Source organism: Camelina sativa, chromosome 5, assembly GCF_000633955.1.
Source record: "Camelina sativa cultivar DH55 chromosome 5, Cs, whole genome shotgun sequence".
Taxonomy (NCBI): Eukaryota; Viridiplantae; Streptophyta; class Magnoliopsida; order Brassicales; family Brassicaceae; genus Camelina; species Camelina sativa.
Window position 1 is genome coordinate 10,686,960 of NC_025689.1, and position 22,822 is coordinate 10,709,781.

General features: G+C 37.1%; 7 protein-coding genes and 1 pseudogene across 8 annotated transcripts in view; 4 read left to right on the plus strand and 4 right to left on the minus strand.

The window, feature by feature from the left end:
* Positions 353 to 3,938, minus strand: LOC104786466 (preprotein translocase subunit SCY2, chloroplastic). The gene is made up of 13 exons (XM_010511887.2): positions 3,753 to 3,938; positions 2,988 to 3,467; positions 2,809 to 2,897; positions 2,627 to 2,706; positions 2,407 to 2,496; positions 2,238 to 2,329; positions 2,013 to 2,096; positions 1,714 to 1,855; positions 1,440 to 1,556; positions 1,221 to 1,350; positions 1,012 to 1,135; positions 817 to 923; positions 353 to 726 (listed from the first exon to the last, which is right to left on the minus strand). The coding sequence occupies exons 1-13, from the start codon at positions 3,841 to 3,843 to the stop codon at positions 637 to 639; spliced, it is 1,716 nt and encodes a 571-aa protein (XP_010510189.1). The 5' UTR covers positions 3,844 to 3,938; the 3' UTR covers positions 353 to 636.
* LOC104786468 (probable E3 ubiquitin-protein ligase ARI7) lies at positions 4,054 to 9,148 on the plus strand. Its single transcript, XM_010511888.2, has 15 exons — positions 4,054 to 4,514; positions 5,292 to 5,416; positions 5,626 to 5,731; positions 5,824 to 5,914; positions 6,192 to 6,364; positions 6,750 to 6,854; positions 6,953 to 7,041; positions 7,161 to 7,268; positions 7,375 to 7,465; positions 7,566 to 7,655; positions 7,733 to 7,780; positions 7,885 to 7,956; positions 8,053 to 8,152; positions 8,225 to 8,351; positions 8,596 to 9,148. Exons 1-15 carry the CDS (start codon positions 4,344 to 4,346, stop codon positions 8,786 to 8,788), a joined length of 1,689 nt encoding a protein of 562 aa, XP_010510190.1. The 5' UTR covers positions 4,054 to 4,343; the 3' UTR covers positions 8,789 to 9,148.
* LOC109132836 lies at positions 9,234 to 10,604 on the plus strand. The gene is made up of 3 exons (XM_019245263.1): positions 9,234 to 9,820; positions 9,882 to 10,119; positions 10,330 to 10,604. The coding sequence occupies exons 1-3, from the start codon at positions 9,266 to 9,268 to the stop codon at positions 10,602 to 10,604; spliced, it is 1,068 nt and encodes a 355-aa protein (XP_019100808.1). The 5' UTR covers positions 9,234 to 9,265.
* Positions 11,225 to 11,857, plus strand: LOC104789113 (RING finger protein 44-like). Its single transcript, XM_010514855.1, has one exon. It carries the CDS (start codon positions 11,225 to 11,227, stop codon positions 11,855 to 11,857), a length of 633 nt encoding a protein of 210 aa, XP_010513157.1.
* On the minus strand, positions 12,158 to 15,894 carry LOC104786469 (calcium-dependent protein kinase 24-like). Of its 2 annotated transcripts, none has more exons than XM_010511890.1 (6): positions 15,388 to 15,894; positions 15,024 to 15,288; positions 14,809 to 14,932; positions 13,309 to 13,605; positions 13,115 to 13,230; positions 12,158 to 13,010 (listed from the first exon to the last, which is right to left on the minus strand). In XM_010511890.1, exons 1-6 carry the CDS (start codon positions 15,663 to 15,665, stop codon positions 12,342 to 12,344), a joined length of 1,749 nt encoding a protein of 582 aa, XP_010510192.1. In that variant the 5' UTR covers positions 15,666 to 15,894; the 3' UTR covers positions 12,158 to 12,341. The 2 variants fall into 2 exon arrangements, with proteins under 2 accessions (XP_010510192.1, XP_010510191.1); XM_010511889.2 differs by lacking the exons at positions 14,809 to 14,932; positions 15,024 to 15,288; positions 15,388 to 15,894 and adding exons at positions 13,690 to 13,813; positions 13,905 to 14,169; positions 14,269 to 14,620 and having other exon boundaries at positions 12,159 to 13,010.
* On the minus strand, positions 16,756 to 18,144 carry LOC104786470. The gene is made up of 2 exons (XM_019245850.1): positions 17,842 to 18,144; positions 16,756 to 16,993 (listed from the first exon to the last, which is right to left on the minus strand). Exons 1-2 carry the CDS (start codon positions 18,007 to 18,009, stop codon positions 16,946 to 16,948), a joined length of 216 nt encoding a protein of 71 aa, XP_019101395.1. The 5' UTR covers positions 18,010 to 18,144; the 3' UTR covers positions 16,756 to 16,945.
* Positions 19,933 to 21,775, plus strand: LOC104786471 (annotated as a pseudogene).
* The window catches only part of LOC104789114 (F-box protein DOR-like), a 2,049-nt gene continuing 879 nt past the window's right edge, over positions 21,653 to 22,822 (minus strand). Inside the window, exon 2 of the mRNA XM_010514856.1 lies at positions 21,653 to 22,575. Coding sequence (XP_010513158.1) covers positions 21,653 to 22,575 — 923 coding nt within the window. The remainder of the gene's footprint in view (positions 22,576 to 22,822) is intronic.

The following is a 22,822-nucleotide window of genomic DNA, read 5'->3' on the forward strand; positions in this document are numbered from 1 at the left end:
TGCGAAATAATTTACATAAAAATTTAGTCAAACTAGGCTTTGGTCGATCTATCTCACAACAAAACTAATACCAAAATACAACCAAAATGTAACACTTAAGCTTTTTTCCTAAAAGATCCCACAAGAAGGGAAGTACAAAATCTAATAACATTGGTTAAGATTAAAGAACTCTTCAAAATCTCTACTTCGAAATGTGTCTGCAAAAGACGTTGTTGAGATTTCTACTTCCATTCCAAACATACAAACAATCATGTGGACCATGGTCTTAATATTGCCAATATGATCAAGTTGAGTAACCAATTTTATTTCATTTTGTAGTTTTCGCATATTAGTAGAAATTAACAAAGAAAAAAACTAACTGAAAGTTGAACAATTTATGTCAAAAACTTCGAGTCTAATCTTGTCCACTCTGAGCTTACATATGTTTGAATGGAGTTTGACTAGTTTTCTGCATAAACCTTTCCGGAAAGATAGACACTTGGCACTTGTGCCTCTGTATCTTCTAAGATTATGATGGTAATGTGCTTAGGTTCTTAATACAAATCATCTAATTCCTACATCTAAACAAAAGAGAAACAGAAACTCTAAACCCACAATAATATAACTATATAATCTCTTCTGTTTCTTGAATCTTCATTATACCCCATATCTCTTCAACGCTTTGCTTAAACTCGGCATTACATTGTAGGCATGGTAAGATCTTCTAAGTTCAATAATGGAACCAACCTGAACACAAACAATAGAGATTATCAACACAACTGAATCAGTATTGTTGTTAAGCTGAATCATATAGAGAAATGTGGATCGAACTCTTACAATTATCAAAACCGATGTAAATCCGATAGAAAAGCCTTGATTGATGCTGCGTAGATAGTGGTCAAGTACACTAGAAGCTGTTGCCAAAAAGCTCAACAGAAGACCACCTGAATTAAACCAAACCAACTGGTTTTTAAGAGATTATACTTACACTATGCATGCAATAAGTCTCTAAAACAGAACAACTTCACTTACCCCAAAACCTAGTTGATGCTTGTATCTTCGTTAGGTACTCAATGGTGGCTTTCCCAGGCTTTATGTTGGGTATTCTCGCTCCCATTTTGTTTAAATAATCGGCTATTTCCTTTGGCAAGTTGGCCTATATAATACCATAAAAAAAACAATGTTTAATGTTCACTGGAAGATTGAAATATATATTGAAAAAAGGGTAATTTACTACTCACGATGTCAAAGATGTTGAAGAGAAAGACGAAAAACGCATATATCGAGTAATAGACCCAAGGCGGTGCTCCAACATTGCTTTCAGGGTTTAATATCTCCTTCATGTTTAACAAGAACGGTGAACCCAGAATACTAAAAACATAAATGACCTCATTAGACAGCCTTAGATGGTAACAACAACACAAAGATGCAAGAACCTAATGGATCTGTGAGGGATTTACCTTGCAAGTATGCTGGGGAATGCCAAGAGATATGTGGTTGTGAGGACAGGCTGCATTCCTGCTGGGTTAATGTTAAAAGGTATGTACGGCTCCACCTCGGTTATTGGAGAACCTTCTCTGCCCAATTGGCAAAACATAGCATAAAATCAAATATGAGCAAACCACACGTTGCATCCAAATGTATATTTAACCTAGTCTACTCCTAGCTATATGGCTAAAATTGCAATATACAAGAATCTTTTCTACAAAATACTGATGATGAGCTATATATTACCTCGAAGCAGAAGCAAGTTTAAAACCATAATATTGTAGTTTTATCTTCCTGCAGCCCTCAGTAACAACAACAGCGAACATAGTTACTACCGTGAAAATGCCCAGCAAGCCTAACAAGTAAGGCAACCAATTCGAGAAACTTCCTGTAAAAACCAAAAAAGAATGACTCTTCCTTGTTATAAATTTATTGAAAAGAGAGGGGAATGATAGATGCTTCCAGGAAATGTGGTAGAATACACGTCTAAGGTAAAGACTTAACCATAAGTTTAAGAAATGTGGAGTAAGACAAACCAAAGGTACCTGAGATTTGATTGAGCATCTTGTGTAAGGTCTCTGTGTAGCCAGTCAATATTCCCACACAAATAATTAGAGATGACCCATGACCTGTAAAATGCATAGAAACAGGTTATGAGCAAGTTACACCAATTACTCAATTTTAGTATCACTATAATTGATGTGTCTGACCTTTGATCAATAAGCTACCAATGGTTATAGAGATAGATAGAGAAAGAGAGAATCACATACCAAATCCAGATTCTGATATTGTATCACACAGCCACGTCATCGTCATTGCACCACAGACTAGCAGAGATGCTGTCATCATTACATGCTTGACCCTGAATAAGCATGCATTCTTACTTTAGCATCATCATCTGTGGCAAAATGGATGATAGAACTATCTTAATTAACTTACTGGGAAGTGGCTGCAAAAACTGAATACTGAAGAGAAGTGTAAGCCACCACTAACGCTTCCACTATAGCAAAGAAAAAGGAAAGCCACCATCTAAAAAACAGACGAAATGACAATTTAGTAACTCTGATTAATGAAGCAAAAAAAGTCAGAAGAGCTAAAACAAAGTAATTGCATGTTAAGAATTCATCTCACGGCTTGAGAGGTAAGAAACTAAACACACATATAACTCTTGATCTTCTCGTGACCATCTAAGCCTTCCTTTCGCAGCTTCACCAAGGATGGAAGAATGTGACAAAGCACCTGGTGTTTCATGATCACTTTATCATCAATCATAATCTTAATATATAAAGAATCCACAGATTCAGGCAAAAAAAAAACATCAGATCAAAGAGAGATCTTAACCTGCATAATAATGGATGCTATTATTTGTGGACTGAGCCCAAGCTGGAAGAGTGAAAGCTTGATCTCTGCTCCAAACTCACCCAGTTCCTCTATCAAAAAAACATAAAACGTTAACTACAAACTTGGAAGTGTCATCAAAACAAGGGATAATAAAACTCAAACGGCATTGGAACACTCACCAACAGAGCCAGAGACGAAGCTAAGGTAATCTTGGGGTATCAATCTTCTGTCGAATCCAGGTAAAGGGATAAAATATCCAACACGGCTAAGAACAAGCAATAGAGCTGTTACGAACAACCTCCTCCTTATCTCGCTCTTAAAGAACCTTTCTGCTGCAGTATTGAGAACTGAACTAATGCGAACAAAATCAAGAAACCTATTTCTAAAAGACTTTGGCCTATTATTATTATCCTCTAGTGTTTTGGAGACACTGTCCTGTGAATCCTGAGGAATAATCTCTACATCCAAAGCATCAGTACCGCTGCTAATGGATTCGTTTCTGAGCTTATCTGAATAATTTACAGAAAAACTCTTCCTTTGTTTTACAAGGAGATGTCTTCTGTTCATCTGCATAACATGGCTCTCTCTCGTGCTTGACAAATTCATGGTAAGACATTTTCTTGATTGAAAAGGTTGATGATAACACAAAACTGGGTCTCCTGCAAAAAACATCAAAGCAATTGTTTTTGTTGATTTGAGAAAGTTTAAGACAAAATTGAGCAAATTTGCAGGGTTAAAGAGAACTACTAAATCCAAAGAGGATAGTATCAGTTTAAAAGTAACGAACTTTATAGCCATAGGAGAAAACCCAAGTTATGAAATTAGGGTTTCCATCAACGAGAATTTAACCATTTGTATTTGTATACCCACCGACGAGTCTAGGTAAGTAAGTAACAATCTTTTTGCTTTTTGATTCCGACTAGTCTAAGGTAAGTAAAACTTACGTTTAGAGAGGGAAGCATAGGAGGAGGGATGCGAAAGCGAGAATGGTCTAAGAAGAGGAACATGGAAGAAGCAAGCTTGAGAGGTGTTCATCGAGAGAGGATGAGAGAAAAATGCGGCGCAGAGCCTAACGAAGAACAACTTCGCCTTTCAATAGTGTTATACTCTCTTTAAAAANTTTTTTTTTTTTTTTTTTTTGGTATTCTACCATTCTTTCACCAATATGTAAAGTTATAATTTATTTTTTACACAATTTGTTGAGAGACAAGTTAGATTTTTTTTTGATGACCTTTTTAATGAAATGAAAATATATAAATAAATGTTGTAGAAGAGAGATAAGTCTACACTCTATTCCAGTAATCGTAAACCCAACCGATCCAGTCTCTTTAGATTCCTCTTCTTCTTCTCTCCATCAGACCACAAAATAAAAGTTTGATACTTTAGTCCTAATTTATTCATTCTCATCAATTTTGCTTCTTCCCCTGTTCATTACTTCCACCAGCGATTGGGGTTTCCGACAAAAACCCTAGATTTGTAGGAAGAGAGGGGTTTCGTCTTGTTTCCTGTAAATCTCGGTTTTTTAATTGCTGATCATGGATTCTGAAGAAGATATGCTCGATGCCCACGATATGGAGTCTGGTGAGGACGATTTCTACAGCGGTGGAACTGATGATTATAATGATAGTGATGATGGTGAACCCGATTACGGGTTTGTTGAGGAAGACGCTGATGATTCTGCTATGATCGCCTCTCATCGCTCTCAGGTGTGGATTGGTTCTTGAAACTAATTGCTTTTAGAACCTTGTGCATGTTTTATGACTTTTGTCTTCTGGCAAATGTTGAAATTTCGGAGCTTTTTATGATATAGTTTTCAATTTTTTATTTGGGAGATAAGAGTCTAATTGAGATTTTACTCTATGGCTTTCAAGTATGGGGTTTGTTGTCGGTTTGAGATTGTTTTTGTGTTTATCATTTACTTCTTATTTGTTAATAAGGTAGTGTTTAGCTAATCAAATGATAGTTTCTAGTGTTAGAGACCTTTGCATTTTTCGTGTCATGCATAGTCTTCTAAGTCATTGTAGGGATGAGGAAAGAAACTTAGTTTTGTTGATGGAATCGTATTGATATTGATGATTTTTTGGTGAATCTATGCGAGATTATGCGGAAAAGTATTGAAATTTTTACGGGAAATGCTGTGATTTTAGTTGAATTAAGGAGTTTTTGTTTTTTTATTTACCCTGCTTCCAAGCTCCTTGGTAATCCCTTTGTGTTTCCGTTCCCATTACTTCCACTGTACTTGGTATAAGCATAACTGCAATTGTTAGATATTTGGTAGTGTCCGTGGTAGTTGAAAGAGGAAACCGTTTTATAGTTTGTTGCTGATAACACACGCTTAATGTTGTGTTCCTAGTTGCTTCGGTAAATTGTTTATTTCACTCCTTGGATATAGCTTTTTCTCTCTCTGCTGTTTTAGTTCCATGTCTACTTTTGTTTTTCTGTGAACATTGACCCATTATAACTGAAATGTTACTTCTTTCCAGAAAAACTTTTGTGTTCTGAGGGAAGAAGATATTCGCAGGCACCAGATTGATAATATTGAACGAGTTTCCGTTGTCCTTTCGATAACTGAGGTCGAAGCGAGTATTCTGCTTCGTCACTTTCATTGGTAAACGCCTTTTATATTTACTCTTTTTATATTAACACCTATGTGTTTCTCATTCTTTTTATTTGTATATATCTGATTCCTTGTTTATCTCAATTTGTTTTGGGTGATAATATCAAATGGTCTCTGTAGCTTTTCTAGAATGTATATCCATGGTCATACTTGTGTGATTATTCTAGCTTTCTGATGCAATGAGAACCATTCCATTTCAGGAGTGTCGGTAGAGTTCATGATGAATGGTTTGCAGACGAAGAGAGAGTTCGAAAGACTGTTGGCATATTGGAGAGCCCTGTTGTTCAGCCAACTAATGACAGTGAAGTATGTTCTTTGACATTTGGATAATCTGAAGTGGTTTTACATGTTTCCTGTCTGACAATTTATGTCTCACTAACATGTGATGTTGTGTTTAGCTTACATGTGGAATTTGTTTTGATGCATACCCTCCTGAGAAAATCGCTTCAGTTTCTTGTGGCCATCCTTTCTGCACTACATGCTGGACAGGTCAGTTGTGTTAGTTTTTTTTTTTTTCATTAGCATCCTCAAGACTCTTGCATCATTAGTTCTTCAAGAATGGCAACCACTTCGTTTTTTCCTTGTATTTATCTGAGGTTAGATTTAGTTAATTGGATGTAGTTATAGCCAGGTAATTTCCTTCCAATCTAATTTTTAATTTCAAAAGCTCCCATCTTTGAGGTTTCTGAAAGCAACTTTTGTGCCCCACTTTCTACTACTATATTTGTTGAGTGGAACTTACGTTCTACCGTGTACACTTTTGCAGGTTATATCAGCACAACCATTAATGATGGCCCAGGATGTTTGATGCTAAGATGTCCTGACCCATCTTGCCTTGCTGCTGTTGGTCATGATATGGTTGACAAATTAGCGTCTGAAGAAGATAAGGAGAAGTACAATAGATATTTTCTTAGGTCTTATATTGAAGACAATAGAAAGGTAAACGCTCCCTAAAATTTTATATCACACACTGGTATTAATGTCGCAGGCTCTTTTATCGAGATATCACGTCATTCTTACTTGAAATGTTTCACGCTCCTTCCTATTTGTTTTATGATTGACACTATTTTCCGGCTAAGGAGTATTGGCTTCTGTCTGTTCATCCTGAAGTTTTTTGCGATCTCTATTTTTGTAGCATGTTACTAGTGTTGTTAGAAGATCCTTTTTTTTCATGATTACATAATTGTTTTAAGTATACTCGGATTACCTTCAATGTTTTTGTATTGAGCAAAGTAGCAAACTATATTAGTCTCTCTCCATATTTATTCTTATGATGCGATGTTTCTAATGCTTGTGTTGCTACTGCTTTGGTTATTTGGTTCAGATGAAGTGGTGTCCTGCCCCGGGATGTGATTTTGCGATTGATTTTGCAGCAGGGTCTGGAAATTATGATGTTTCCTGCTTGTGCTCGTTTAGCTTTTGCTGGAATGTAAGTTCCTGAGTTAAAGCCCACTGATTTTTTTTTTTCTCCTAATTATTTTAATGTTTTTGGTTGATCAATAGTGCTGTGGTAAATCTGAAATGTAGTGCACTGAAGAGGCTCACCGACCTGTGGATTGTAGCACAGTTTCAAAATGGATATTAAAGAACAGCGCTGAATCTGAAAATATGAACTGGTATCCACTCTATCTATGTCTTTCTTTTTTATTCGTGTTCCTGATCGCTGATCTTTGGCTTTTATAGAGACATATATCTTATCACCTCTGAATATCTATGTCTGCCTCCTTATTCTCAGGATACTTGCCAATTCAAAACCTTGTCCGAGATGTAAGCGGCCAATTGAAAAGAATCAGGGCTGTATGCACATGACATGTACACCGCCTTGTAAATATGAATTTTGTTGGTAATGTTTGAATCCCATTTCTAACTTCTTAGTTTGGTTGAAACTGTCTCTCTGCAATGTTGTATGTTCAATGTTAACAACGGTGTTTATATATTTAAACCTATAGGCTTTGTCTTGGTGCATGGATGGACCATGGGGAAAGAACTGGTGGTTTTTATGCTTGTAACCGTTATGAGGTGGCCAAGCAAGAAGGACAGGTAAGACCTCTGGTACTTATTTGATCTTTGGTGGTGTTTCTAATTAGTAATTTGCGCTAATGTTACTGAATATTGATATGGGTTCATCGTTGCCTGTTAGTATGATGAGACTGAAAGGAGGAGAGAGATGGCCAAAAATTCGCTAGAGAGATACACACATTATTATGAACGCTGGGCAAGCAATCAAACGGTATGAGCACACTTCTTATGGCTAAAGAGGTTTCTAGGTCTTCATTATTGATTTCTTTGTCTTGGGTTATTTGGCAGTCGAGGCAAAAGGCTATGGCGGATCTGCGGCAAGCGCAAACGCAGAATGTAAGACTTGTTATGTTCTCTATATCAATATATATTTCACAGATGAAGACTATATCTGTTTCTCATACTCTGTTATCTATATTGACTCATTTCAATTCTGCCAGCTTGAGAAGCTTAGTGATAGACAGTGCACACCAGAATCTCAGCTCAAATTCGTTTTAGAAGCTTGGCTTCAGGTTAGCAGACAGATAAAAGTGTTTAAAATAATAATAAAGTGAGACTTTTCCATAACATTTTTCTAAACAGCTTCTCATGTGATTTTACTGCTGCAGATCATCGAATGTAGGCGAGTCTTGAAATGGACATATGCATATGGATACTACCTACCTGATCATGAACATGCCAAACGACAATTTTTCGAGTATTTGCAAGGTCAGAACCCTCCGTTTAATTGTGCGTCTTTTTCTTCTTCAGAAGGAGCTTAAATTTTCTTCTATTGTTCAGGGGAAGCTGAGTCAGGTTTGGAGCGGCTCCATCAATGTGTAGAGAAGGACTTGGGTCAGTTTCTCAATGCGGAAGGCCCATCAAAAGATTTCAATGATTACCGGACAAAACTAGCTGGATTGACCAGGTTGGCGTTTTTGTCTTCATACATTTATCCTGTTGTTTGACAGAGAAGAAGAATGTGCTTCAGGCTATTAGGAATATAATTTTGTGGCCAAAACCTTAGCTAAATGACGTAAATCTAAACCAATCAAGCCATACATAATGTTAGCCTGCTAGGTTCTGTGGTAGTTTTCTGAAGTAGCTCTCTGTGACTTTCAGCATTTTGCGGAAAGCTAAACCCGTGCTTTTATATTTTTGTATTCTTACAGCGTGACGAAAAACTACTTTGAGAATTTGGTGAAAGCTCTGGAGAATGGTCTTGCTGATGTAGACTCACATGCGGCTTGCAGCAGCAAATCAACAAGCTCTAAATCAACAGGTTCCAGTAGCAAAACAAGAGGTAAAGGCAAAGGAAGTTCCAGAACTGGTGGATCCAGTAGAATCCCAGATGACAACTTATAAGTTATGATTCTCATGTCCTCACCAAGGTACCAAAACCCGAATTGGTCGTATGCACTTGGAGAATGCACACGATCAAAGAAAAACCCAAACTGCACGCACTGGAAGTCTAATTCTTCTCCTATGTGTGTGTGCAGGTTTGGATTGTAGGGTTTGTGATAAGTTTACTACTTATGTATAGTGTAAAAGAATATGCATGTGATTGTTGTCTCTACTACACACATTGTAACAAGACTTCTGTTGCCGGCTGCGGCTATGGTAATCTCTGTAAAACCAAAATCCAGTGACCTCATGTGTCTGGGTTTGAAAGAAACAAAAAAAAGAGCAAATGGTACTTGCTTTGTGTTTGGCTTTACCTGACCATTTTATGTTTGTAATATTAAATTCAAGTTTCATCTCAGGAAAGTGTTTAATTTTGGTGTTTAAAATTTGATACTAGAGTTTCTACTTGTGCACAGCTTGGAAAATTTTTATCTCTCTATGAAAATTCGTCGTGTTGGCACAATCAAAATCGGTGTTTCTACAACCAAAATATATCAATGGGACCTCTATGAAAAACTAATAGAATTCTCTAGTAACCCTGAATGTATTGATGTAGAGCTTACTGAATTCTTGATGTGGTCAGGAGAAACCACTCCCATAGATGATTACGATGTGTTTTTACACTTACGGAGACTTGTAGATCAAGCAATTTCCTCTGATGATTATAATATAGGTTGTGCTTTAAGAGTGTACTTGAGGACTCTTACTATCGATATTCCTTCTGAACAAATTGAGGTACACGTCCTAGGTTTACTGGATGAGCACGATGTTATCTTTGAATTTGATCATCACCAAATTGAAGAAGCAGCTCCATCTCAGCTTGAAGAAGGTTTTCAAGTCTCACTCAATGAGACCATTGAAGAAGATGTTCCAGGTTTAGAGGATGATGAGCAGGATATTATATTTGAATTTGATAATCATATTGAAGAAGCAGCTCCATCTCAGCTTGTAGAAGTTTACCGAGTTTTGCTCAGTGAGACCATTGAAGAAGAGGTTCTAGGTTTAGAGGATGAGCAAGACGTTATCAGCTTTGACTTTGATCATCAAACTGAAGAGGCAGCTCGGTCTCAGCTTAGAGAAGTTTTTTGTCTCGCTCAATGAGACCATTGAAGAAGACGTTCTAGGTTTAGAGGATGAGCCCGATGTTGTGTTTGTCTATGAAGAAGCAGCTCCATCTCAGCTTGAACAAGTTGCTCGAGTCGACGACTTTGTACACTTATTGGATGTGCACAATGTTAGCTTTGACTTTGATCATCAAACTGAAGAAGCTGCTCCATCTCAACTTGGACAAGGTTTTCAAGTCTCGCTCAATGAGACCATTGAAGAAGAGGTTCTTGGTTTAGAGGATGATCAGCACGAGGTTATTTATGTCTGTGGAGAAATGGCTCCATCTCAGCTTGTTCGAGTCTTCGAGTTTCGACACTTATGGGATGAGCACAATGTTAGCTTCGACGACTCTCATCATCGAATTGAAGAGAGGGATCGTTCTCTGATTGAAGAAGTTTTTCAAGCCTTGTTCAATGAGGCCAATATTGTGAGGTTAAGACCTGCGAGCAAGCTCGCTGTCGAGTCTTTGAAAAGAAAAATATACAAGAAGACTAGCGATGTGGTCGGTGAGATTGACATGTGCTCTATTTGTTTGGAGGAATTTGACGACGGAAGAAGTATTGCGACTTTACCGTGTGGAGACGAGTTTGACGAGGAGTGTGTTATGAATTGGTTTATGAGTAGTCATGTATGTCCATTGTGTCGTTACGAGATGCCATTGTGTCATTGAAAAGCTTTGCGTTTTGTGCAAAATATACCATAGTTTATTTTTATATATAAATCATTTTCTATGGTTCTATATATCGATTAAACAGCTGCGAAAATGAACCCTCCATTACCTAAATAGAAAAAAAAAATCATGGGTTTACAATTGAAAGTATTGTTCTAATAGATTTGCGTATAAAATTAAGTCTATCATGTGAATTTTGGCAATAAAACTGAAATCAAATTTAAAACGAATAACACAGAGTTGACTTAGACCTACAAGGGTTTTCTTTTCCCATCTTATAATAATGTGCGAAAAAAAGAGTAAATTAGATTTATACTACTTAAAAAAGGAAAACTTAAGAGCATCATAAGATGTTATAAAGAAAGAAAAAAAGGAAAAATAAACAAACCCAAACAAGATAATAACAGAAAAAGAAAAAGGAAATCTTGGAAAATATCAAAATAGTACTTAAAATCTTAAACAATAAAGTGTATTTTCCAAATCCCACTAGGCAAACGAATGCACGCAGAATCATCTATATATAAGGTTGTGACAACCCTGAACATAAACACAACACACACAGAGTCATCACTTTTGATTTTCTTATTTTATTTTTTCATCATCACTGTCTTCCATTAATCATGAGAACTGTATTGGATCACCATATTAGACGCAATCCTGAATCAGAAGGCGACGGCACAATCACAATCAATGCAAAAGTCGTCGGTTATAATCCGACTTTTACGGCTTCGTCGTTTATGGAAGAATTCATCCACGAAGATGACGAGAAGTGTCGAAGCAAAGAAGACCTGAACTATTTCTTGATGGAATCAGGAATTAGCAACGATGATACTTACGATGCGATAACAGACCTAATCTTCTATGTTGACGAAGTTACTTCTTCCGCAAGTTATAACTCTTCTCCGGGGTATGATTTGCTAGTGTCCTTGCTTCTTATTCCTGACTCTCACATTGAAGAAGCGATTCAGATTGAAGAAGCGGTTCGAGTCTCGTTCCACGAAACCATCAATTTCCCTTTGAGACCCGCAAGCAAGCTCGTGGTCAAGTCCTTAATCAGGAAAATATACGAGAAGGTTAGTTCTACTGGCGAGACGACGTGCGCTATTTGTTTGAAAGAGTTTATTAACGGTGAAAGTAGAGTTGTGAATTTACCTTGTGGTCATGAATTTGACGATGAGTATCTCCTCACGTGGTTTAAGACCAATCACACTTGTCCACTGTGTCGTTTCAAGTTGCCGTGTGAAGATCAATAATGAACTAATTTGGCAACAAAATTAGTTCGAGACTGTGGATTGGATTTAGGGTTATTTCTTATTGTAATGCAGCTTTTTTTTTTCTACAGTACAGATAAATTCCCTTTTTCATAACTTAGAACTTAATTTGGAGTTTGTTTATGTATGCTGTCATGATAAGAGTGATATGTACCAAGAGAGTCTTGAAAAGCTACACTTGGCCAACATCTATAGAAAACAATATATCGATGATTATGGCTACATGTGACATAATTGTTAATGCTACTACTACTTGATAAATTAGATAAATATTTCTATTGCTCTCTGTGTTTTTTGTTTCTTATCTTCTATTGTGTTCAACGACTTTTAAGAAGAGTAAAAAAAAAAGGATAAACACCACAAATTTAAGCTCATTAAATCACTTGTTCTTTCGCTTGTAGCACCAAAAAACAAACACATTAAGAGAATCAAAGAGATTTTTTTCTTATTCATTTTCTTCTCTTTTCTAGTTTCTTAGACCTGAAGGTTTAAAGGTTTTGGAGATACCAAGCTCCATTGATTTGTTCTTGGGAGCATCAAGTAGCTTAGCCTTCTTCCTTGCTATAGGGAACTCCATGGAATGTGATTTAGGACCATTGTCCCCAAAATCTTGTTTGAACATTTTGATGCTAAGGGCATTCAACAACGCCCTCGAGTACTGCCTCGACGCCATCTTCCAGTCCGTCCCTGATTTCATCATCGCCTTAAACTCATCAAAGCTTATCCGTCCATCCTTGTTGAGGTCGACGTCAAAGAAGATATCTTTGATCCACTGGTCGCTACTGTTGCCTAGCTTATCATCATAAAGAGTTTCCTTGAGCTCATCTAGCTCGATAGATCCGTTGTTGTTCTTGTCAAAATACTTGAATGCTTGCTGCAAATGCTCATCACATCCCATTCTCTTCAAATGTATTGACAGTGTCACAAACTCCTCACAGCTCAGCATCCCATTTCCATCTGTGTCCGCTGCATCCATTAGCATCTTCACATCTCCATCGGGAACAACTTGTCCAATCTTCTTCAGCCCATCTTTTAGCTCCTCAAAAGTCAAGTGACCATTCTTATCAGTGTCCATTGCTTGAAACATTTGTACTATCGCAGCTATCTCCTCGTTTGGTAGATTGTCCGCTACAATCTGAAATATATTTTTTACAACTTACGTATCAGTAACAAGTCTTATATATAGATGGGAAAGTAAACTCATAAAATTTTGGGAAATATCAAGAAACTTATATATACCCTGAGGACTTTCTTCTTGAACCTATTCATCAACAAGAACTGTTGAATCTTGGTCCTGACGTTATCTCCAAGACTCACATTTGGTGCTCTCTCTGCGTTCCGGATCCATGGATGTTCTGTAAAACAAATATTTCTAGGTTAATTGATGTCGTTTAATTGTTTTTCAGATAATGAAACGTTTGTTATTAAGTTACCAAGCACTTCTTGAACTGTGAGTCGGCTGTAAGGATTAGCATCAAGCATGTTCTTAACGAGTTCCTTGGCCTCATGTGAGACTTTTGGCCAGGGGTCTCTCTCGAAATCGATGTTCCCTCTCACAATAGCATGCGCGATACCTTCCTCGGTTTCTGCCCAAAAGGGAGGAACACCACAAAGCAAGATATAGAGTATAACACCGGCACTCCAAACATCGACCTCAGGACCGTAGTTTCGTCTCAAAACCTCAGGAGCCATGTAGTAAGGACTTCCCACAATCTCATTGAACCGCTGGGCTGCAGTATCCACTTGAGTTAAACCAAAGTTTTCAAGAAAATGACAATACAAGATTCAAGCTATTATAGGGATGTGATTAGTACCAGGCTTGAAGAAAATGGAGAGACCAAAATCAATTGCTTTAAGTTGTGCAGACTCGGTTCCATTAGAAAAGAGGAAGTTCTCGGGTTTAAGATCTCGATGAATCACTCCATGTTCATGACACACCTTCACAAACAACAAACATTATAAGGACCAAACAAGAAGACTAAAAACCAAAAATAAAATAAAAAAGAGATTTCAGTTTTTGTTTATTCACCTTGACAACTTCAAGAATGGTTTTAGCAACATTTGCAGCGGCACGTTCGGTGTAATGCCCTCTAGAGACAATGCGGTCAAAAAGTTCTCCTCCTTCACAAATCTCCATGACAAGGTAAACGGCGTCTTTGTCCTCAAAAGCTTCCTTAAAGCTAACAATATTAGGATGTTTAGGTAAACAGCTCATGATCTCAACCTCTCTCCTCACATCCTCCACATCTATCTCCGTTCTTAGCTTCTCCTTCGATATCCTCTTACACGCAAACCTGCATCCCAAGTTACACAAATTATCAAACCCTAGAAGAAAAGGCAAAAAAGAATCAATTTTCAAGATAATCAAGAAAAAAGAGAAATAATGTAATGACCTTTCTCCGGTAGTGATCTCGATACATTCATGAGTGACGCCAAATTCACCACGGCCAAGTTCTTTACCCAATTCATACTTGAGGTGGATTCCATCTCCAATAGGATCGGGAAGAACGCGGCTTGGTGGCTGGAAAATCAATCTCCGGGAAAGATTAGTTGAGCAATCGAAATGAGGAACAGAGGATGATGATGTTCTGCTATTACTACTTTGTCGCCTTCTTACCGGTCTCTTTCCAAAAGGAGAGCCTTTCAATGGCGACGAAACACAGCTTCCCATGGGATTTTTTAAAAATCTGTTTGGGTTATATTTTGGAATAATATCCTAACAGGTTTCGATCTCGATCGATTGATTTTATACNCGGCACTCCAAACATCGACCTCAGGACCGTAGTTTCGTCTCAAAACCTCAGGAGCCATGTAGTAAGGACTTCCCACAATCTCATTGAACCGCTGGGCTGCAGTATCCACTTGAGTTAAACCAAAGTTTTCAAGAAAATGACAATACAAGATTCAAGCTATTATAGGGATGTGATTAGTACCAGGCTTGAAGAAAATGGAGAGACCAAAATCAATTGCTTTAAGTTGTGCAGACTCGGTTCCATTAGAAAAGAGGAAGTTCTCGGGTTTAAGATCTCGATGAATCACTCCATGTTCATGACACACCTTCACAAACAACAAACATTATAAGGACCAAACAAGAAGACTAAAAACCAAAAATAAAATAAAAAAGAGATTTCAGTTTTTGTTTATTCACCTTGACAACTTCAAGAATGGTTTTAGCAACATTTGCAGCGGCACGTTCGGTGTAATGCCCTCTAGAGACAATGCGGTCAAAAAGTTCTCCTCCTTCACAAATCTCCATGACAAGGTAAACGGCGTCTTTGTCCTCAAAAGCTTCCTTAAAGCTAACAATATTAGGATGTTTAGGTAAACAGCTCATGATCTCAACCTCTCTCCTCACATCCTCCACATCTATCTCCGTTCTTAGCTTCTCCTTCGATATCCTCTTACACGCAAACCTGCATCCCAAGTTACACAAATTATCAAACCCTAGAAGAAAAGGCAAAAAAGAATCAATTTTCAAGATAATCAAGAAAAAAGAGAAATAATGTAATGACCTTTCTCCGGTAGTGATCTCGATACATTCATGAGTGACGCCAAATTCACCACGGCCAAGTTCTTTACCCAATTCATACTTGAGGTGGATTCCATCTCCAATAGGATCGGGAAGAACGCGGCTTGGTGGCTGGAAAATCAATCTCCGGGAAAGATTAGTTGAGCAATCGAAATGAGGAACAGAGGATGATGATGTTCTGCTATTACTACTTTGTCGCCTTCTTACCGGTCTCTTTCCAAAAGGAGAGCCTTTCAATGGCGACGAAACACAGCTTCCCATGGGATTTTTTAAAAATCTGTTTGGGTTATATTTTGGAATAATATCCTAACAGGTTTCGATCTCGATCGATTGATTTTATACAATCAATCAAGCGATTTCAAGGAGGAAGTTTATTCAAATGCACCCCATGGGAAGGAAGAGAGAAGCTCTTTTGTGCTCGACTTCTTCTTTCTCTTGTTGTTCTTTTTTTTTTGTTTTTTTGGGTTTTTTTTGGGGGAGGGAGGGGCTTCTCTCTTCTTCTAATCTCTTTGTATTTCGTTTTCTATATTTGTTTATTTGTTGCGTAAGTTTGAAGAAAGAGGGAAAGGAAAGTCCTAAAAGAAAGGAGAGGAGATTGAGAGGTATGAACAAAAGAAAAATATTGGATGGATTGGAGAAATCTTTCTATTTTTGGTTATTAAGACAGTCTGTTCTGTTTTTGTTCTGTTTTGTTCTTTTAATAATCCGTTAACTTTGTTGCCCTTCTTTCTGTTTCCTCCTCCCGCCTTTTTTTTTATCTCTTATGTTTGAATGAGTTTGTATACTTGAACTGGTGAATCCCATATTGACCAAGCCGGGACTCACTCCAAGTAAACAAGGATGTAGCTCACTACGAGTTGAGTTCGCAGGGGGGAGTCTGCTCGTAGTGAGCGGCTTTTTTTTTACGGAGAGCAGAAGGCCGAAGACATGGGATGATAAGGTCTGTGAAATTTTTCAATCATTCATGTCGCATGGTAGGGAGGGACACATCTTTTGGGCTACGACATCTCAACTTGTGGAGCAAGACGACTATTATTACACTACGGATTATATATATTTTCAGACACTTGTTTGGATCTGTCACCAATATTGACTACTTAAGTGATAAGACATTGTTTCACTGTGAGGGAGTACTTTTTCTTTTAAGTTCTACGAGCAATGAGACTTTACTTCTTCCAACTCATATCCAAGTTCAAAGCTTTAGCTTTCAGAATAACCACTTATTTTGTTTCGGACCTCACATTTTCAATTGTTTTGGTACTACGGCTGCTTCATTATATTTTGTGCCTCCAAGGTGTTCTTCACTTACAAATGTTATAATCCTGCACATGCTAAATCAACACACAATGTAGTATGTCAAACTCAAGGGAAAACTCGAGTTTTATTATTTGCAAACAAGTGTAGTCATTACAACAAACTTTTCCAAAAAAGATATTATATCCTTGAGATGTTGATTAAAATGTAAATCAAAAGCGGAGCACCCTCGGCTTGGAATTTCGCATTGCTGAGACTTATTGCAGAGAGTCTTCTTGCAAACAACCTCAGAGGAACTTTCTGTGGGGTCTGCCTGCATCCTCATCTTGCATATGCTGTCAAATATCGAGTTTCGAGTACGTTAGCTTGACCTTAGTGTTGTGACAAGAACAGTATAGATCACTCAAGTGTGTGGGAAGTAATATAATGAAATTCAATTCCATCTTCATCGTACAAAATTTCTACTAACAAGGAAAGCCAAAGAGCATCAATCACATAAACATGGCCCTTGCAAGAATCTATACAAAAGGACTCAGAGTTCAAAAGCCAATCTAAAAGAAGAATCCTCAAGGATTGTAGCAACAAGTTCGAAAACGCTCCACCATATACAAGTTCTCATAACCAAATCAGCTAAGACTCAAACTCAGAATAACAGAAAACCATTATTTACAGCCAAAGAACCCATTTTTACTAGCTAAAACACATCAAGACTTGAGGATAATCATTTGAACACATATCTTCATAGCAGTTAAACCAAATTTATCCCTAAACTACCTTGGCACCAGTAAACTAAACAGAAGAAGACCCAAGTGAAGAAACTAATACGCTTAATAAGAAGTAACACCAAGGATGAAACACAAATAAAAACTCAAAACTTTTTCAGTCCTAACTCCAAATCAGAGGCTTTCCTCAGTGCAAACACTATTCAGTTAGAAGATCTAAAGATACTAGTATGGAGGCAAAATGCATTTTCCGAACTGATCTAATCCAAATGTATCTACAACGAATTCAACACCTAAATTAAACGGGAAAAGAACCCAATTCAAATGTGTATTCATACGACCCAAAATCCATACGATACATGAAATAAATTAGGGCACAAAACAGAAATCTAACTACGGGAGGAATCAAATCGAAATGCAAATCGAATCTGAGAATTAGATAGGGAGAGATTTGAACTCACGAAATCTTTGACGATCCCCTTGTAAACAATGATAGGGAGAGCGATGCCGAAGATTCCGATGAGAGCGAAGTTGCGACGGGTCCAACGGAAATTGTGCTCGAGGTTCTCTCTAGCGGATCCCCAATCCTCGATGAACTTGTTCTTGTTCGTTTCCATACCTCCTCCCATCTTTGCTTTCTCGACGCTTTTGACCTTTCTCTCTTCCCCTGATCGTCTTCTTCTTCTTCTTCTTCTTCTTCTTCAAATGGTGCTTAACTCCGTCGCGACTGTGGTGGTGGTTGTGTGCAGCTTAACCGATTAATTAATTTTATCATTTTTTGTTGCAATAAACCAGATATTTTAAATGGACTTTAAAGCTCAAGGCCTATTAACAAAAAGGCCCAAGATTACTACATATACGAGTGATTTGTTGAAGATTTTAGCTTTAGTAGGGTTTTAACAATTTAGATGAATAAATAAAATTGTTAAAAAATTTGTCTACCACAATTTCTAAAAAATTTCCCAGATTTAAGGTATACCATTCTTAACACTTAATATACAATATTTTTGATTTGTTTTTATTTTAACATCGTCTTGATCTCGATCGGACAAATCGATAATAATATAAATGGTGTTGTACTAGAAGAACATATTGATAGTTTTTGAAATGATGAGTTTTATCATGCAGTCTTTCTTTTTTTTTAACAGCTGCATTTATTGATTAAAGAGAAGTGTGATGGTTCTCATGGAAGATGTTTACAATGAAGTAAAGGATGTAAATTTATGAAACGAAGTTTGTATGATCTGCAAAATAACTTTTTACAGATCATTTTTCTACCATTTGGATAGTTTTTGCATCATTATAGATTTTTTTGCTAGAATTATAGTATTACTATTGCCTTTGTTTGAAGTTTTCAAAAGTATTGTAGGATTCTCACCTAAATGCATTTCTTTTTGTAAATAATTAAGAGCAATAATTAAAGGGGAAAGATGGCCAGATTTCATTTTAAATATCTCATATATATATATATATATATATATATATATATATATATATATATATATTACTATTTAGAATTCTCATATATATATATATATATATTACTATTTAGAATAAAATAAAATAAAACTGCCATGTATGGTTGTTAGTTTTTAAATAGTTTTTGGTTTTTGGATTTCAGATTTTAGTTTTTGGTTTTTAGATTTTATAAGAATAAAGAAATAATAAATAAAAAATTGAGAAAATGTTACTTAAATTTTTTTATATAAGAAAAGTGAAAACTCACCCTAAGATGGGTTTTAGATTATTAATGAAAATTGTTAAAAATCTTAAAATCAGATTTCCTAAATTTTAGGAAAACATATTTACAAAATCTTGAATGGATGTAAAAGGAGATTCTCAAAAGCAAAAACCAAAAACTATTACAAAAACTTTTAGATTTGCGTCTCGTCGATTCAAATCCCAGTTCTTATTACACTCTGTGAAATGGATATCTTTCGCCGTTCAATCTCAAAAGGTTCTTCTAATTTTTTCTTCTTTCGTTGTCATAAATTTTCCACTTGCCATTGTTATTGCATGTCTCGAGAGTTATTCTTGTAAGCTAGTCTTGCTTCTTAACATAAGCAATTTAATTTATAGATTCTTCTAGGACCTCATCGGTATTTCAATTTGAGTTCGAGAAGCTTAATTATTTGTTGACTCTTTCTCTAATGCTCAGAACCATAATTATTTGTTGACTCTTTCTCTTTCTCTAATGTAGTAATGTTAGTGCTTGGTGTGTCAGAATTTTCTTTATTGATTTTTTAATGGATACATACATCATTTGTATTACATGAACAAAACAAAATCAAGAATGTTAAAAGATTTTTTAAATATCATATAATCAGTTATCAAGTCGTTGACATTTTCTAGCTTTCTTATTCAGAGATTGACAAGAATTTGTCCTGTGTGTATTTTACCGTTTCTGGTTTAGTCTCTCTAATCACACACAAAATATTGTTTATCATGTTGTGTGAATTGTTCTGCTTTTAAAGCAAAAACAAAACTTTTGTATTTTTTTTGGTTTTCTGAAGATTGAAGGAGCAAAAAAACTAAAACTGCAATACATATATATGGCTTCTACTTCTACAGGTGGTGGGAAAGATGGATCTAAAGGTTTTGTGAAGAGGGTTACATCAACATTCTCCATTAGGAAAAAGAAGAACACAACGAATGATCCGAAACAACTTCTTCCTCGATCGAAATCAACTGGAGGTAACTACGAACACATGAGGCTGCCTCAGGGGAAAAAGGCTCTTCCAGATGTTACAAAAACGAAAGACACAAAGAGGACCAAATCTGCAGGTGTTTCCCCTCAACGAAGGCGTGAAAAGATCGATGAATCTGGTAAACAGTTTATGAAGATGAGATGTTTTGATGACAGTGACTCCATTTGGCTGTCTTCAGATTGTGCGTCTCCTACTTCTCTTTTAGAGGAACGTAGATTGTCTGTCTCGTTTCATTTCTCGGTAGATGAAAAGATCGTCTCGTGGTTGTCTAGTGTGGCTAACTCTTCTCTGTCTTTGAATAAAGAATCCAGTACCAGCTCCTCAACTAAAGAGAATCATCATCCTCGTCATCAGACAAGTTCAAAGAACGCGAAATGTTTTTTAGAAAATACTCGGAGAGATGGAAAAGTTTGTAACTCATCAGCTGGTAAATCTCGTGGAAATGGTTCTGCAAAGCCGTCTTCGCGTTTACAAGAAAGCAACAACAAGACTTGTCCTAGGAAGCCACCTGAAGAGTCATCTAGTTCCAATAGATTAGTGAGTTCACAGAGTCCTGAAGAAAAGAAAGTTAGCTTCTCTGTAGAAACAGAGAAGACTCCTTCACCGGTGCCATCTGGTATTACTAATACCACCGGGACAACATCTTTAAAGAAGAGCGCAGAGACTGGGGACTCAAAGAGAAAGATTGTTGTGGAGCCACTTTTCTGGCCATTTGAGCAGAAGTTTGATTGGACACCAGAGGATATCTTAAAGCATTTCTCAATGTCACCACGGAGGAAGAAGTCGATAGGATCCAAGAGTGCAGGTACATCTCCAAGATCAATGAGGGCACAACTCCAAACAAGAAAGCTAGATCTCAAAGAAGGGTGTAAGAGGAAGCTCATGTTCAACGGTCCAGGATCAAATTCAAAACCAACAAGGATTCCAGAACTGAAACGAACAATCAGCAACAACAGTAGCACCAACAAAACCGAGATGATCAGCAAGAACCAACCACCTATAATAAGGAACAGTGTGAAGAAGAACAAAAATTTTGCCGTCGAGGTTGAGGAAATCGAGTAAAATATCTTCAAAGGTGGTACCTATTGAAGCTACAGAAGAGACTGGAGAGATACTTAAAGAGCAAAAAACACCTAAGAAGCTCATCATGACACGCAAGTCCAGGACATTCTTGGAAGATGACTTTGCTTTAATGAATGATTTCTCTATAGAAAAGGCGGTGGGGCTTTGCGAGTTCAAGGGAAGAGAAGGGATAGATTCAGACTTCAACACTGATGGTTTCTTGTTCGACGATTCTCTATGAAAAAGAAAAGTTTGATAACCTGAGGATCATATAGCATCATACGGCTTAAATAGTGTATACTTGCCAAACTAACATATGTATTGGCCACAATTTTGTTTCTGGATTTGTATATCTGTTTGGATAGTATAAGGAAGCATTTATATGCATATACATGTACATGTGTTGGATCAATCAAAGAGCTGAAATATATGGTCTCATTGAGTTCAAATAAGATTCAAAGATCCTAATATATGACACTAGCAAATGTTACAAAATCTCAACTTATGAAGTATCAGAACGTTTCATAAGGTTCACGTCCTCTACATGGTCTAGAAAGATGCGAACGCGACGAAAACGGTCGGATGTCAACTCCTTAAACGATCCTTCAATTTCAACTCTTCTGATAGTTTTTGTCTCAAAGTTGTAGTAGAAAACATAGAAAGGGTGAGATGCATAGCACGGCGACAACACAAGTTCGTTTGTACCAGCCACTCCAACAAATGTGTGCTTTTCAAGTACATTCTTCCACAGAGGGGGTAATTCATAAATATGCTTGGACCATTCATGTTTTCCGGCATCTTCTAGAACCCACATCTCAAGACTTGTACTTGTTCCAGTAATATAATTATCAAACCTACGACCTCTTCCACTATTATAAATACACCCCTCCGACATAAGTGAAGCCAGTTTACCGTTGTAGTTAATCATAACTGTTCTAGAAGACCTATCGAAAGATGTTTTAATAAAGCTGAACTTCTCTGACCTAACATCAAAGCAAACTATCATGTGGTCGGAATCTAGAAAATACATAAGACCATTGATGCATATAACATCATCAAAGCTAGAAAGCCTATGGGTAATGCCACAGTCAATCATTCTCCATGTCGGGTTCTCAGTTCCTAATGTCAGAACTTGATGCTCCTTATAGCTCCCATCACCTGACCGGGTCATCGACAATACCTTGAATTGTTTCTCGATTGGATCATACCCAAAATAGCTTCTTATCGAAATCTTCTTCCTTGTCTGAGGTTTTGGTAAGGTTAAGGATTCCCCGGTGCTAGGGTTACATATCACCGACACTAACTTGGAAATTTTCCTTCCTTTTAAGATCTGTCGTCCGCTGGTGAAAACAAGGCCATTGATAGGACTAATAATACCATAGCAGCTATACAAAGGAAACTTCATATGATGATAACTTGGGGCAACTGAAGAAGACGAGCTCTCACAAAGATTTTGAGTCTGAGGTGTTGAGAAGGATAACAGCTCATTGTATATTTCGCAGACGAACAAGAGCCTCGGGTGAGCAGAAGATCTTGTCAAGTACAACTCCGTGAAATAGGGAAGACGAAGTGATTTCTCCCAGAGCTTTGATACGCAACGACACCTAGCTATAGACTTCACCGGCAACCTCAAGAATATGTCGATAATGAGATCAATTGGGATTGATTCAGA